Here is a 16,046-nt window from a genome sequence, read left to right on the forward strand (position 1 = left end):
GTGTCACAGTAACATATAAAGCCCAGAGGACCATATTTACACTAATTGTCCCAAGGGAATAACAGGTATGTAGCGGTATTTCAGCCCTGATTATGTTTACATGTATTTTATCACGCTATTACCGTTTTTTTAAAACTATATTAATACTTCTGTACAGTTTCTTAGTCTGTCATAAACAGCTTTTTATTATTTTTACTAAGGGTATAAGTGTCTTAAGTCTAGAATTTAATATGCCTTATATTTTATATAATTCTATTAAAATAATTATATTATATAATTCCTAAATTATTGACGTAGTAGCTTGAGCAAATTTGACTTTTTCTTCATAAACTCAATTTAGAAGGCTTTATTTTCAAATGGTTGTGGACTCTTTCTCACCCATGTATTTCTTCCGAATTGAAGGGCTTTTGGAAAAGCTTTACTGTAGATGACAGAAAAATGTCTTAAAGGATTTGATTGTATCCAGCCACAAGAGCATTAGTGAGGTTAAGTTCTGACATTGGATGTTTAGTCTCAATATACTCAATACATTGGATGGATAGTGCTGGGAGGCTTTATATCCCTCTACATCTGACATAGTCACCTTACTCCAATGTGCAGCAGCTCCAGAGTGTCCCATTGTATTTCAACCTTTTTAAATGAAACCTAAAGCAGCTGAACATTTACAGACGTTTTGAGTATGATACAATGACTTGATGCAAAATCTCTAAACATAGGCACATTGCCTTGCAGAAGTTTGAGATGCTAGACAGAAATAGAGGTAATAAGTAAAAGATGCTATGGTGTGAATATATGTTTTCTATTTGTGCACTTCATTTACAAGCTCAAGTTTAGTTGAGTTGCTTCTGCATCAGATACATCCGTTATACATCCGCTCCCCAGCTCTCATCTGCAAAGAGGAAGCCAGAGACCTCGCATACAGTCTTTTATCAGAGCATGTGGCCATATAACCACAACTTATCATCGCCAATTTTTGCTAGAATTTTTTTTTTCTTTTGTTACCAGAAATATTACAACAGGCATCACTCAGCCACTGTTTTTTATTTTCTGAAAGCAGCTTAAAGAGAAAGCACGTGGGATACCTTTTCGCAAAATGGAGAAGCTTGGAGATGTCAAGGTAAAAACCAAGTACCATTTCTCATTTTTGTTACTGGTAATGGGCATAGTAAAAATATTCATGTTACTGTGATAGATTTCATCCTGATTCTTTTACCTGATGGTGCACATATATAAATATATATATAGACTCAATAAATGTGTATATATATATATCATTATATTGTCTTTAGCTGAACTGCTCACTTCTTTTTCTACTTCTTTACTTCTTTTCTAACCATTATTAATTCTTTATGAAGTGGCTATATTTTCCACAGTTTTCTTCTTTTGAACTTTTTGTGGGTGGGACTAAATTTGACTTGTGTGAGGTGAGGTCTGCCAAAGAAGCCATCATTGTAAGCAATAGGTTTATGTCACTCATCTCGATGAAGAAACTATTTTCAGAGGATATTTTTGCAGAAGTTCCTGTTTTTGCTCGATATGGTTGTGCTACTAATGCTACATTGTTTACACTGTAATGGTGATGCCGCTGCCCATCATTCTTTAAATTTGACAAGCCCTTGCAGCCCTGAGCATAGAAATCTAATTACAATTTTAACTATATCAGTGAGTATTGAATTTAACACGGTTGTTAACACTAGGCTGTGTGTTCCTAAATGTAACATATACAGATGTAGTTAGAGCAGAAGGGTCAGAGGGTGTTTTTAAGTTGGTGAATGAAGAGCAGAAGGGAGCTGAGTGTCATTTACTAAAGGGAAAAAAGCATTCCTTCTTGGTTTAAAATGATCAGCATGTTTTAACCTGAGCAGGAGTTTCACCTCAGCTTGTCTTTACTTGCAGAAAGACAGATGGTATTAGGAAAGAATGAACGACCAGAACATGCTTTGATTAAAAAAGCCTTTATTACGCACTGCTCATCGAACATTGTTTCTTAAATGAAGGACAAAATAGTTTATGCCTGTTTTTGCTGCAGGGGCAAGTTTTACCCTACACTGTCAGAAAAAAAGGTACAGTACAGGTATATTATTGGTCATTGAATGTACAAAGTGTGTAAATGCACCTTTAAAGGTACAACAGTGGTGTTAAAGTCCAGTTTTGTTCCCTAGAGGTGAATATTTGTAAGATTTCATTATAGAACTTTGTAAAATAATACAATATAATATAGTACATAAAAGTCCTGGAGATGAAATGGGGCTTTGGAAGTCAACACAACATTTAATATCTACAGTTAATATAGAATATGATATAATAATGTTTGTAACTGGCAGCACGGTGGTGCAGCAGGTGGGTGTTGCAGTCACACAGCTCCAGGGACCTGGAGGTTGTGGGTTCGATTCCTGCTCCGGGTGACTGTCTGTGCTGTGAGGAGTGTGGTGTGTTCTCCCTGTGTCTGCGCGGGTTTCCTCCGGGTGACTGTCTGTGAGGAGTGTGGTGTGTTCTCTCTGTGTCTGCGTGGGTTTCCTCCGGGTGACTGTCTGTGAGGAGTGTGGTGTGTTCTCCCCGTGTTCGCATGGGTTTCCTCCGGGTGCTCCGGTTTCCTCCCACAGTCCAAAAACACATGTTGGTAGGTGGATTGGCGACTCAAAATTGTCCTTATGTGAGTGTGTGTGTGTGTGTTGCCCTGTGAAGCCCTTGTGCCCAATGATTCCAGGTAGGCTCTGGACCCACCGCGACCCTGAACTGGATAAGGGTTACAGATAATGAATGAATGTTTGTAACTTAAAGTACAGAAATCTACTCTTGATGGAACCACCATCATATTCTGTAGATGTATGAAAAATGTCTGTGAGAATTTGTTAGAATTCAGCCACATCATTCCTTCTGTGTGTTTTTAGTTGAGTATAGTGTATTTCCCAATATTTCTGTGGGTGAGATGATATTGCAGAAGTATTTCAACACAACCTTTATAAAAACCACAAAATAAGCTGAATCAGATATCCTGCATCATCATGAGGTGAAATCTTCACATCATGGGGTGTCAGTAAAGGATCAATTTGTTAGGTGTTTTCAGGATCCCTATTCATATGAAACCAATAGTTTTATGCAGCCAAACAGTTGTAATTAATTAAAAAAACGAATGTTATTTTCCATATCCCCAATTTAACGGGATGTGTATTTAAATCTTTGTGTGCAGTGAGGACACTCTTTCTTTATCATTGTGATGTCACACTGTATATAATGCCGCAGTTGTATGCATTATTTTATGAGTACGTTAACCTCTTAAGCACTGGCCTGCCATGAAGGCATCGGTGATGCCACAGCCATCCGTAATCCAGACTCCAAGTGAGGAGAACTGTTCTCTGTCTCTCATTTTGGGTGGCCTTCCTTCCTCCATCACTCAAAATCATGCCATATGAGCAGGTAGTGTCTGAGCATGACACGTGATCCAGTGAAACTGTGCTAGTGACAGTTTGAACAAAAAGTTGTTCTCCACTTCCAAGTTTTGTAGAATTGTGATAATGAGGCAATGACTAAAATCTGGGATAAAACTGAGTAAAACAATAATAATGATGATCTAATACTTCAACAGCTTTGTGGATTGATCCTCTGATTCCTCCCCTTCATCTCATCTACTGTGGTTCTCTCTTTTTCTCATAAATGCTGTTTGTTTTGTCTTATCTCCTCCTCAGAGAACGCAAGTGACATGTCATTTGCTGTTATGCATCTGTACAGCTGCCATTGGATCCCTGCAGTTTGGCTACAACAGTGGAGTCATCAATGCTCCCTATGAGGTAATGTGTGGGCAGACGTGTTGGGGTGGATGATGTCATGTGGGGGTGGTTTAAAGTGATGGTTTTGCTAAAATCAGCTTACACCAATGGTTAACAGCACAATGCTAACTATAAAAATGGGTGAAAATATACCGGAATTCTAAAAACAGAAGCAGCAACCATTTCCAAGAGCTCTGTATGGTGTCTGGTTCTGGGGAGTTCCCACCCATCTACAGAAAAAGAGCCATTGATTTGAAAAAAAAAAAAAAAAATCATTTTTACAAAAGATTTCAAATCAGTTGAAATCTTTGTGTGTTTCTCTAGATCTCTCCTCATTCAAAAAGAAAGGAGCCTGGTCTTGTACGAGTTGAAATAACTGTAAAAGTGGGCAGATTGTCCTGTGATGATTTGGTGTATTTGACACACTTGTATGTTTTTCTGATGATGAACAGAAAGTGCAAGCGTTTTTTAAAAACGTGACTCTGGTGCGTAGAGGCGAGCCCATGGAAAACTGTAATGTCACTTACCTGTGGAGTTTCGCGGTGGCCATTTTCAGCGCTGGAGGCATGGTCGGAGCTCTCTGTGTTGGAGCAATGGTCAACAAATTTGGGAGGTCAGTTACTGAAAATAAACCTTTAGCAGCTAGCGGCTTGGCTAACAACAATAATTTGTTGAACTTCTTGTAGTATGATAAGTTAATGTTGGATATTTAGTTTGACAAGAAGCTGGACAAATAATGTTGTGCCATTTGTTAGATGTTTTATATTTACTCTCTCTCTCTATCTCTCTCTCTTTCCTGTCTCTCTTTTACTCTCCAGACGTAAATCTATGATACTGTGTAATGTCTTGGCTGTGATTGGTGGAGGTCTGATGGGCTTGTCCAAAGCATGTGAATCTTATGAGATGGTGATCATTGGCCGGCTGGTTATTGGACTGTTCTGTGGACTGTACACGGGTCTTACCCCCATGTACATTGGAGAATTGGCCCCCACTAATCTGAGGGGAGCCATTGGCACTGTTCATCAGCTTGGCATTGTCATTGGCATCCTCATAGCTCAGGTCAGCTTACATTCCAAAATAACACTACACACATTTCCTAAAAACAGTAGAAAAAGCAGCAAGTGATTTTTTTTTAAATATAAAATATTTTGAAATATAGAAATATATGATATATTTCCCCATTCCTCTATACATTTTCTGGATTGGATGTCTGTGTTTTTCATTCAGATTTTAGGTTTGGAGGCTCTGCTGGGTTCTCAGTCTCTGTGGCCATTACTCTTGGGACTCACAGTGATACCTGCTTTGCTGCAGACTGTGATGTTGTTCTTTTGTTCAGAAAGCCCCAGATATCTTCTTATCAACTTGCAGCAGGAGGAGCAGGCTCGCCAAGGTCAGTCTGCCACCCACTTTTAGTCTCGTAATTATATGCTACTATTGAAGTATTAGTGGCAAAGTTAGCAGAGTAGCTTGTTTTGTTCATGCTAACACTGACATAGTTCAAGCTCAAATAAACAAACATTTCTCAGTGCTGCCCTCTACAGGCATCAGACTTCCCAATCGAAGTTAGAATGTTTTGTTGTTGTAGCATGTGGCAGGTGGTTTTAACATAATGCGTATCTCTACTGCCAGACAAGGGTTTGATTCTCAGCTCAAGCCGAAACACCATTCTATACCAGTAAGAGTCCTTGGGCAAGACTCCTAACACTGCACGAGGCTACATCTGTTACACGAATAACATTGTACTCACTTTGGATAAAGTCCGTGGATATTAAAAAAACATTTTATGCAGCTTTGCCCATCTCGGTGTAAATTAAAATCTGTGTTTTAGTGTTGACGCGTCTGCGAGGGCATGAGGACATAGAAGATGATATTCGGGAAATGAAGGAAGAAGCCATGAAGGTCGCCATGGAGAAGAGGGTTACAATCCCAGAGCTGTTCCGTAACCCTATCTACAGGCAGCCCATCATCATCGCCATCGTCATGAACCTGTCTCAGCAGTTCTCTGGCATCAACGCTGTAAGTTACTCACAAAACTAAGCTCACAGTAACAGTATTCATGTCGAATATTTTCCTTTTGATGAGTATTCTCTGGATATTTTCTTGGTTTTCTTTTTTCTTTGGTTATTATATACTTATTATTTACTATATACTAAACCCTTAACAACCACACAAGACATGGTTTCACACTAAATCTGTCCCCTTTCACTGTGAGAAGACGTCTTAAAGATATGAAAGAATGCACACATCACTCAAGAACCCCTCATTGTGACACTAAAATTGGGGTTTATGAACTAATTAGTCTAAAGTGCCTTGTGGATACAGATTATGGACTCTGTACTGAAATAGAAGGTCCTTCTGCGTCTATTCTCTTCTCTTTTTCCAGATTTTTGGGCTGGGTCTGATCTGCTTGTGTCTCTTTGTCGCTCCAGGTATTTTATTACTCAACAGAAATCTTCCAAAGTGCAGGGGTATCAAAGCCTATCTATGCCACTATTGGAGCAGGCGTCGTCAACACTGTCTTTACTGTGGTTTCGGTGAGTGTTTTTTATTTATTGCTTCTAAGAAAATGAAACTAGCGAAGTGCAAACATCTCTCCCTTGATTCATTCAGGAACTGCAAAGGAAGTTTTGATTTTTATGAGGTGAACTTTAATTAAAAATAATAATTATTATTATTTCTGTTAATTTTATTTGTTACTTTTTGTGGGTAAATTGCTGCTTTAATACAATGTCACAGATCTCTCTCTCTCTCTGTGACTACTGTATTTATAAGTAAGCCAGATTCCTTGTTGTTTATGTACATTATTACAGTTTTCAGACTTTAAGGTGATGCTCAGGAACACTAACATCTGTCTGTATGCATTTGGTTATCAGCTGTTTCTGGTGGAGAGAGCAGGACGAAGGACTCTGCAGATGTTTGGACTTGGAGGGATGGCCATCTGTGCTCTGGTCATGACCATTGCTCTCCAGCTGGTGGTGGTGAGGGTTTTACTGTGACACTTTACCCAATATTTCCAGGTCTTTCTTTAAATAAAAGGCTTTAGGTGGGCAATCATCAGCCATTTACTAATGTATATTTAAATTACATATTATTTTAAGTAACTTACAGTAAACTTTGCCTGTGCTAATGTTATTTTTTAATATCAAATAAATAACCAATGTTGTGTGGTCCTGGAGGTTGTGGGTTCCATTCCCGCTCCGGGTGACTGTCTGTGAGGAGTGTGGTGTGTTCTCCCTGTGTCTGCGTGGGTCATCCACATGTTAGTAGGTGGATTGGCGACTCAAAAGTGTCCATAGGTGTGAGTGTGTGTGTGTTGCCCTGTGAAGGACTGGCGCCCCCTCCAGGGTGTATTCCCGCCTTGCGCCCAATGATTCCAGGTAGGCTCTGGACCCACCGTGACCCTGAACTGGATAAGGGTTACAGATATTTAATGAATGAATGAATATAATTGGAGTTCAAATTCAAACATCCTCACACTCTTTTTTTTTATTATGGTAATTGTTTCATAGAATTAAATATTAAACGTTCATATCAAAATGTATATTAAACAGATAAGGGTGTAATGTAGGGCATATATTGTGTATATAACACTTCCAAACCCTTAACAATAGTTTAGTTTTGAAGTAGCAACTGGAAAGTACTTTAACTATTTTAAGTATTTGCTCTTAACCTGCATCTGTTAATTTAGATCATTTACTAATCCTCCTTTGTCACTATTATCACCTTTTCTTTAAGCTTCCATGTACAGCTCCAGCAGAAATCTCATGTGGAGCTCCAGTGGTCAAAGCCTGCAACTCAACCACAACAGTAAATGTGAGTATTTCAATTAAAAAATATAAGCTGGTGACATGGAGCCACAGGTCGCTCTCAAACAGTTCCAGGGTTCTCTGAGGAGTTTGGTGTTCTCCCAGTGCCTGTAGGGGTTTCCTCCCAAAGCCCAAAAATACATTTGGCTGTGTAAAATTGGCCATAGGTGTGTGTGAGGGGGGTGATGCCGGGTTGCTCTCAACCCGCTGAGGCCCTCATTCTGTTTAATAATGATCTTTTCCTTTGTATTCTCAGAGTGGAACACCAGTGATGAGTTACATAGCGATCATTGCTGTGTTTGGGTTTGTGGCCAGTTTTGAAATTGGGCCAGGTCCGATCCCATGGTTCATAGCAACAGAGTTGTTTAGTCAGGGGGCTCGCCCGGCCGCTGTGGCTGTAGGGGGCTGTTCCAATTGGACGGCGAACTTCCTGGTGGGGCAGTGCTTCCCAATACTTTTGGTGAGAATAAATCATTCATATTTACCTAGGTTTATGCTCTATTACTGTCCGTGTGTGTGTGTGTGTGTGTGTGTGTGTGTGTTTAATCATTAAAAAAGCTGAATAAGAGCCAAACATTTAAATTTGTGAATTTTTTTGCTGTTTATTTTTGCTAACAGGCCAAAAATTACTGACAGTGACCTCTCCTTTCCTCTTCTCTCTCTCTCTCTCTCTCTCTCTCTCTCTCTCCAGAGCCTATGTGGACCATACGTCTTCATCATTTTCCTTGTCCTCCTAATTTTCTTCTTACTTTTCACCTATTTCCGGGTCCCAGAAACTAAGGGACGGACCTTCGAGGACATCGCCAGTGGATTTGCTAAAGCCGCCACATCCAGCTCTGGCCCTTCGACCCAGAGAGAGGGTGAGATGAATCTCCCTGTTTCCCCAACAACTGAGAAAGTGCCAATGGTGGAGTTTCCGGGACAAGAAGCCGCTAAGAGTGCATCAAACCCATAGATGCAGACACAGATGTGGTTGGTTAGCATCATGGACGTCGTTAGACCTGTTTTAGGGGGCTGTAGCCCCCACCAAATATTATTTAGGCCATCCCCCACCCATTTATTCCAACAACAATCCTCTGTCTCCAGATAGCCGTTGTTCATTAGGTCTGTACTGCTGTCTTGGCACTCTCGGGGTGTGTAAAGTGGGGTTGGGGTGTGGGGTGGGTGTCCAAGTGCTCACCTGTTGAAGTACCTAAGTGGCATCTTACTTTTAGAGATTAGTGTGATAAAAGTTGTAATATTGCTGTGTTTTTATGAACTGTGCAGTGTTTTATAAACAGATTTAAAATTCTATTTATTTTATTAAGTATCAGAAATCCATCAAATGAATATTTTATTTATTGAGTTTAATTTTACCTGCTCACTTGTTACTATTCAATGGTTTGCCATTTACGAGGCTTTGATACTTAATACGATATGATATTTAACCAGCGTAATTCACTTAAATCAGAAATCACACTTAATGAGTATTCCCTAAAAACATTTGAATATATTGTGTGTCACAGTAGACTTTGGAAACAATTGAGTTATTGTTGCTCATTTGTTCAGCAAAAAATAATTAGTTTGGTGTGGAAAATTATGGAGAGAGCACAAAATCAGAAACTGGTTTTACATTCCATGATGTGTTTACAATGATTCTACTGTAATTTTTTTATAACCATGTTACCATCACAGATACAATACAGTTAAAGGGCACATGTCATAAAAGGCTAAGCACCAGCTCTATGAAAGTGTCAAACAAATAAATACAGTGGAGTTTGAGTTCCTAACTTGTGTTTATTGAGAGTCAGAAAACACGTTATTTCTTACTAATTGAAGGAATAAGGTTTAAAAGACCGTTGCCCCCCCCACCCCCCAGCGGTGTTGGGAAACTCTAATAGGCGTCTTGCCTGTGACGTAGATGGTGGACAACAACTCTAGAAGCTGCACTTAATTTAATGCAAAATGACGAAAAGGTGTGTTGTTTTTGGCTGCAATCATTCAATGTACAGTGGGACATCTGTGAACAAATGACCCAAAGATCCCAAAATATCCAGAAAATGGACTAAATTTGTCAACTTTAAACGGGCACTTTGGAAAGGACTGTCCACTCACTGCATTACGGAGGTTTATAGTGTCGGATGAATTCGAGTTCGACTTCGATCACATTTACAAGAATAACGGTACCTCTACATTTGAGTTTAGCTTATTGCTAGGCTATTGTCATGAATAATGTTGGTTATTTAGCTAGATACTGTCATAACAGTCAGTCATAACGGTGTTTTACTGCGGCGTTGTTCAGCTGTTGTCCACCAGTGACGTCACGGTCGCGTTCAAGAATTTCCGTAGCGAGCTCGGGTTTTTCTGTCACTTTAATAAAATTGTCAGTTTTAAAGCAGATTAAGCTGCTATTTTCATTTTAATTCATACTTATATATGTCTGTAACTAAAATAATGTGAAATATTCATGGAGGTCCATTAAGTGGTGCTTAGCCTTTAAAGACAAATAAATGAAAATTTTCCTCACTTTTTACAATAATGAGTATTATTTAGTAGGTAAGCATCTTTAAAGTTAAAATTATTTCACCATTAACTCACTCTGTGCTGCAAAAACACATTTTTTTCTCACCCACAAAGACGTTGTATTCACGAGGAGGTGATAGGGTTGTACCTGCAGTCATTTACATAAATGTCTTCAAGAAATATTGAATAAAAATAAATTGCATAAACATTTTAAGGGGTCTAAAGCAAATTAAATACAACAGCATTGTGGTCTGTGGGTCCCTCACATTGTTATGTCTGGGCTGGTGAGTGTTATTTTTGTGTTATTTTTCATTACTTATTATAGAAGAATAAAATACTTGAATGTTTACAGATGGTATTTTTGTTTCTCTGTTTTCATTATGTAGCTTTAGTGAGATAACTAGAAATATCTCAATATATTAAGCATCTGACACTTGAAGTTGAGCTGGAATAATTGGGCGCAAGGCAGGAATACACCCTGGAGGGGGCGCCAGTCCTTCACAGGGGAACACACACACTCTTACAGTCACCACAGCCAATCCACCTACCAACGCCACACTCCTCACAGACAGTCACCCGGAGGAAACCCACACAGACAGAACACACCACACTCCTCACAGACAGTAACCTGGAGGAAACCCACGCAGACACAGGGAGAACACACCACACTCCTCACAGACAGTAACCTGGAGGAAACCCACGCAGACACAGGGAGAACACACCACACTCCTCACAGACAGGGGCAGGAATCGAACCAACAACCTCCAGGTCCCTGGAGCTGTGTGACTGCGACACCTACCTGCTGCACCACCGTGCTGCCCTCGCATTAACATTTGTTGCTATAATAGTCCCACAGCTGCGGGTGGCCAAAAGAGGGAACTCGGGCACGCCTCCTCTGGTAGAAATACAATTTTTTTACTTTCTAAAATATATTTTATATAGTACTTAACAACTTTTTTGAGATGTGAGTATGCTGCAAATATTAAATAATGTGAAAGGTGTAGCTGCCACTGCTTGTTTATATAATCCACCAGGACAGTTATTCGAGAAGCCAATTCACTTAACCTAACGTTTTTGGACCGTGGAAACCCACGCAGACACGGGGAGAACACGGAAACCACATCCAGATGGGAACACACGATCCCAGCGCTGAGAGGCCACCGTGCTGCCCTGTAGTACTCTATTATTCTGGAGACATTTGGGTGTAAATATGGGAGGGAATGTAGGTTTATTTAGGCACAAACAAAGTGTGCTACGAATCCCAGCACATAAATATGAATGTTCATCTATCTGTACAGTGTAATTACGGAGTGGGCTCAGTCGTTGTAATATCAGGTTACATCCAACAGGTGGCGCTGTTTCCACAGAAATACTTTATACTAAAACCCAATAGAGACTAAGGAGGATTGCCTGCTTTGGAAAGCTTGTATTGGAGGTGGATTATTGTAGTAAGAAGATGAAAAGGCTAAACCACCTTTAAAAAATATTGAGCCTAGAATGAGACACTGAACATTTTCATAAGAAAATGTCAAATACTTTTAAATGCGTTACACTGCTAGGAAAATCCTAGTTCCTTGGTGTGCCTGTGTGTGCCTGTGTGTGTGTGTGTGTGTGTGTGTGTGTGTGTGTGTACATGTGTGTGTGAGAGAGAGCTTTAAACATGTCTAGACAGTTCTGTCCAGACCAACCCAACTCATTCTTTAATACTTCCCATCATGCTTCTGTAATCTCTCTCTCTCATTGACTCCTCACTTATTATCATCATCATCATCATCATCATCGTGTGTATTCTCCTCCCCCTCCACATCTCTCTTTCTCTCTCTCTTTTAATCTGAAATAAAAAAGCTCAGACAGACTCCTCCTCCCGGCCTCTCTCACTCTCAATCTTTTTTTGCCTCTCTTATTCTTTCTCTCTCTCCTTCTCATGGCTTCTTCCTCTCCTCTCTCTCGTGGTGGACTGTACTGACAGAAATGTGGAGAATATTCTTCCTTTCTTTCGTCCCTTTTCTCCAGCCCGGCTCAGCTGAGGAAGGTCAGAAACTTGGGCTATATACTGTGTATATATTTATACGTACGGATAGAGCAGATGATATACTGTAGTATGTTCAGTACCATAGTACATTTACTATCAGAAGCATCTTAAAGGAGAATTCCGCTCAATTTTCAGAACAGCTGAATTATTCAGGGGTCGAGATGTGAACATCTCATTGAGTTTGGATTATGTGCAATGCTTCATTCCTGGGAAACTTGCTAACACAGATTTCTTTACAGTGGTGGTGATGGGAACCAGACGTTGCGATACTCAACAAAACTGATATATCCAGCCCTGATACCGATTCATTTATTAATATTCATTAATATTTTCATTTACTTCAACACAACTAACAAAGTACTCACACTGAGTGTGTTCTGAGTGTAATATGGAATGCTGATGATGGTAAAACTGAGTGTACTGATTTGCGTGCTGATTTAGATGCATGTATTAATTAATATATTAAAATTATGTTCAAGGAAAACAGCTTTTTGAAGTTGCAAAACGTCCGATGCCATTCCGTGATCAATTCACCCATTATTCCTTTCTTGACCTCAACATTTTAATTGATTTTAATAACATTATAACTAATTTGTTTCAACTGGTTTGACTTTAAAGATTAACAAAAACACTTATCACAATGTTTATACACTCTATGCTCTGTCTCCCAAGTGGTGCAGTGGGCTAAGAGCTGGCCACATCACCTGGACATGCCTCAGCCATCCAAGGCCAGGAGTCCAAAAGAGCACAACTGTGTTCTTGCTCTCTTTTTCTCTTTAGACGGCTCCCTTCCTCCTCCCCATCACTCAGCATGATGCTAGAGAGCGAAGGGTGTCTGTTAGCTGACGTAGTAGACCTGGACCATTACTATTCTCCTCCGAGCGTGTTGAGCTGTGCCATGGCGGTGTATTAGCAGCCATTTGAAGAATTATTTGACTTGGTGAAATCATATTCTCCTCACTCTCCTAGGTTTCTAGCATTGTGTGTGAATGAGGAGACTTGGCTTACAGATGGAATGGCGATGGGGGAAAACTGAATAGGAGGGAAGTGGCTTCAAATTAAATTACTTTAGAAATACATATCTATTTTATTATGTTTTTCTTTGAATTCTATTGGGGGTGGTACGATGGCACAGCAGGTAGTGTCGCAGTCACACAGCTCCAGGGACCTGGAGGTTGGGGGTTTGATTCCCGCTCCGGGTGACTGTCTGTGAGGAGTGTGGTGTTTTTCTTTCTGTGACTGCATAGGTTTCCTCTGGGTGACTGTCTGTGAGGAGTGTGGTGTGTTCTCCTTGTGTCTGCGTGGGTTTCCTCCCACAGTCCAAAAACACACGTTGGTAGGTGGATTGGCGACTCAAAAGTGTCCATAGGTGTGAGTGTGTGAGTAAATGTGTATGTGTGTGTGTGTGTGTTGCCCTGTGAAGGACTGGCGCCCCCTCCAGGGTGTATTCCCGCCTTGTGCCCAATGATTCCAGGTAGGCTCTGGACCCACCGCGACCCTGAACTGGATAAGGGTTACAGATAATGAATGAATGAATGAATTCTATTGTAAGTTAAATAACCTTATACCATCACAAAATGAGAAATATTACCAATATTACCTATATTTAAAGGAATACAGCATGATTTTTAGATTATCGCGTATAATGTATTTTAGAGAGGAACAGAAAACTTCATAAACTGCCCATTGATATGGTGTTATAAGTGAGTTTTGTGTAAACATTTGGTTTTTAAGTTCAGAGAAACAGGCTGAAATGATCTGTTGTAATCAACTGTACGCTGTATACACACTGGACAGATATAAGGCAGAGAAATGTCTAAGTATTCCTTTAAAGATTTAAAAAGTAATGCTGTACTCATCATGCAACAGCCATTATATTCAAACTCAGTGGCCTGCACTAAACCTGTTTTAAAAGAACATACTCTGCCCCTTTTCCACCAACAAAACATAGGTCACAGGTCCAGCGCTGTGACAGGAAAGACACTGACCAGGATGCAGGACAACTCTGAAGTCTCTGCACTCTAAATATGAAGCAGAATGGCTCAATTTGTCCCATATTTTCTTGACTTCGGCAGCCTAGAAAAACAGCCTGAATGGTCTTGTTGTACAGTTTGTGGGTTAGGCTCCAGAACCACAAATTAACGTGCCCCTGCCTGTGCATGAACAAGTGATTCGTTCATAATACGTCCACTTCAAACATGGCCCACCACCATATGGGGACCTGCTCTATGGAGCATAAACTGGTTCAATCAGGGAGAAGAACACAATCTGATTCCTCAATAAATTGAGACCATTTAATGATCGATTGCTCCTTTAAGATACTTTTGTTTTTCCCCAGATTTTATGTGTGGGAATCAACAGCAGTCACTTTACATAAAAGCTCACTGTTTCCAAGTTGTTTTGAGGCACTGCGCTCTGCGAGGCCAAGCTATCTACACTGGTAACAAAAGATGGGAGAAAAAAAGGGCTAGAGGAGGGGTGCATAATAAGTTGTGTAACCTTTGTTTCACTGTAACCCTGATGACCCCCTTCTGTCTGCCCTCTTTCATGGCCTTTATTACGATATTATGACTGTTGGAAGCGACCCCACTGGCCCATTCAACTCTACTGTACAGCTGTCATTCTCTCTCTCTCTCTCTCTCTCTCTCTCACGTAATGCGCTGCTATGTTTGTTGCCATGTAAAGTGAGTCACGTTGGTACTGGCCAGTGTGGTCAGCGGTAAAGTCTGTTCTGAATTTTTCCTCTTTAGATTTGAGGCTCTCGATGACAGTCACACTCATAAGTATATGGGCAGATACGAGAGGTAAATAGATGGAAATGGAACGGCATGTTTGTGGTAGGCTACTATTATAATACATGAGAAAAACCTGAGATTCAATGTGAATGCCTAAGCATTAAAGGAATACAAGTTTTCAGAAAACCCACTAACACCAAACCCACTTATAACAGAAGCCAAAGGCGGAAGCAGAATTTCATTTAAAAAAAAAAACATTTGAAATATGTGACCACTGATCTACAACTGAGCAATTATTGTTCTCTTTCACGCTGGGTGTGTAGGTTCCCTCTCACTCTGAGCATGCTGCTGACACCTAACATAATTCAACAGAGCTGTTAGTGTTCTCCTCCGAGTGTGTAGAGCTCATGATGTTATGTAAGTGGCAATGCGAAGAGAAGTAGTGAGGCCTCACAAATCCTCCAGTATCTCGTGGGTCTGCATCAAAGAGAAATTATCTCTAATAACCTTCATTCAAAGGGTTACACATAGTTATTAAAATAAAGCACATGCCCATTGGTTTCTATTATTATTGAGTGTCGAGTGTATTTTTATTGTTTTCTAAGTAAACAGAAATAAATCATAATGCATGAATGCAGCTCCCTCCAGGGTGTGTTCCCGCTTGCGCCCAGTGATTACAGATAGTACAGGTGCGTGACCCTGAACTGGATAAGTGGTTACAGACAATGAATTAATGAATGTAGGACGAAAATGATTGAAATGTGCCTTTAAATCTCATATTGTGCATTGGGACCAGTGACTTTTACTGTGGATCCTTTGGAATGTGTACATCAGTGGCTTTTATATATATCAGCTCAGATCGAACATACAGAGAACAGCTGGTATTTACAGAGAGAGAGAGACAGAGATAGATAGATACATAGAGAGAGAGAGAGAGAGAGAGAGAGAGAGAGAGAGAGAGAGAGAGAGAGAGAGATGCCCCATTGACTTGTGCGTTCTGTTGATTCCTACAGCACTAATGCTGCATTAACCCAATAGCACACATCCTCTCTCTCTCTCTCTCTCTCTCTCTCTCTCTCTCTCTCTCTATTTCTTTGTGTCATTGCTTACAAACATTTAATCATTTCTAAAGTAGCACAGAAGCAGTATTAGATAGATTTTTCTCTGTAAGAATGTTACGTTTGGTACTCTGAGTTTTACTAAA

At 40.1% G+C, this 16,046-nt stretch overlaps 1 protein-coding gene across 1 annotated transcript; it reads left to right on the top strand.

Moving 5' to 3' along the window:
- The first annotated feature begins 999 nt into the window (after nucleotides 1-999).
- slc2a3b (solute carrier family 2 member 3b) lies at nucleotides 1,000-10,382 on the top strand. The gene is made up of 11 exons (XM_066682337.1): nucleotides 1,000-1,117; nucleotides 3,687-3,788; nucleotides 4,220-4,380; nucleotides 4,586-4,826; nucleotides 4,995-5,157; nucleotides 5,596-5,783; nucleotides 6,197-6,301; nucleotides 6,641-6,745; nucleotides 7,503-7,580; nucleotides 7,830-8,033; nucleotides 8,265-10,382. The coding sequence occupies exons 1-11, from the start codon at nucleotides 1,094-1,096 to the stop codon at nucleotides 8,526-8,528; spliced, it is 1,635 nt and encodes a 544-aa protein (XP_066538434.1). The 5' UTR covers nucleotides 1,000-1,093; the 3' UTR covers nucleotides 8,529-10,382.
- The last annotated feature ends 5,664 nt before the right edge of the window (nucleotides 10,383-16,046 follow it).

This window comes from Hoplias malabaricus, chromosome 10, assembly GCF_029633855.1.
Source record: "Hoplias malabaricus isolate fHopMal1 chromosome 10, fHopMal1.hap1, whole genome shotgun sequence".
Classification (NCBI taxonomy): Eukaryota; Metazoa; Chordata; class Actinopteri; order Characiformes; family Erythrinidae; genus Hoplias; species Hoplias malabaricus.

Coding starts and splice junctions, on each gene's coding strand:
- slc2a3b (XM_066682337.1), top strand. CDS start 1,094: ATGGAGAAGCTTGGAGATGTCAAG. Junction 1,118..3,686: donor AGAAGCTTGGAGATGTCAAG/GTAAAAACCAAG, acceptor TCTCCTCCTCAG/AGAACGCAAGTGACATGTCA. Junction 4,827..4,994: donor TTGGCATCCTCATAGCTCAG/GTCAGCTTACAT, acceptor TTTTTCATTCAG/ATTTTAGGTTTGGAGGCTCT.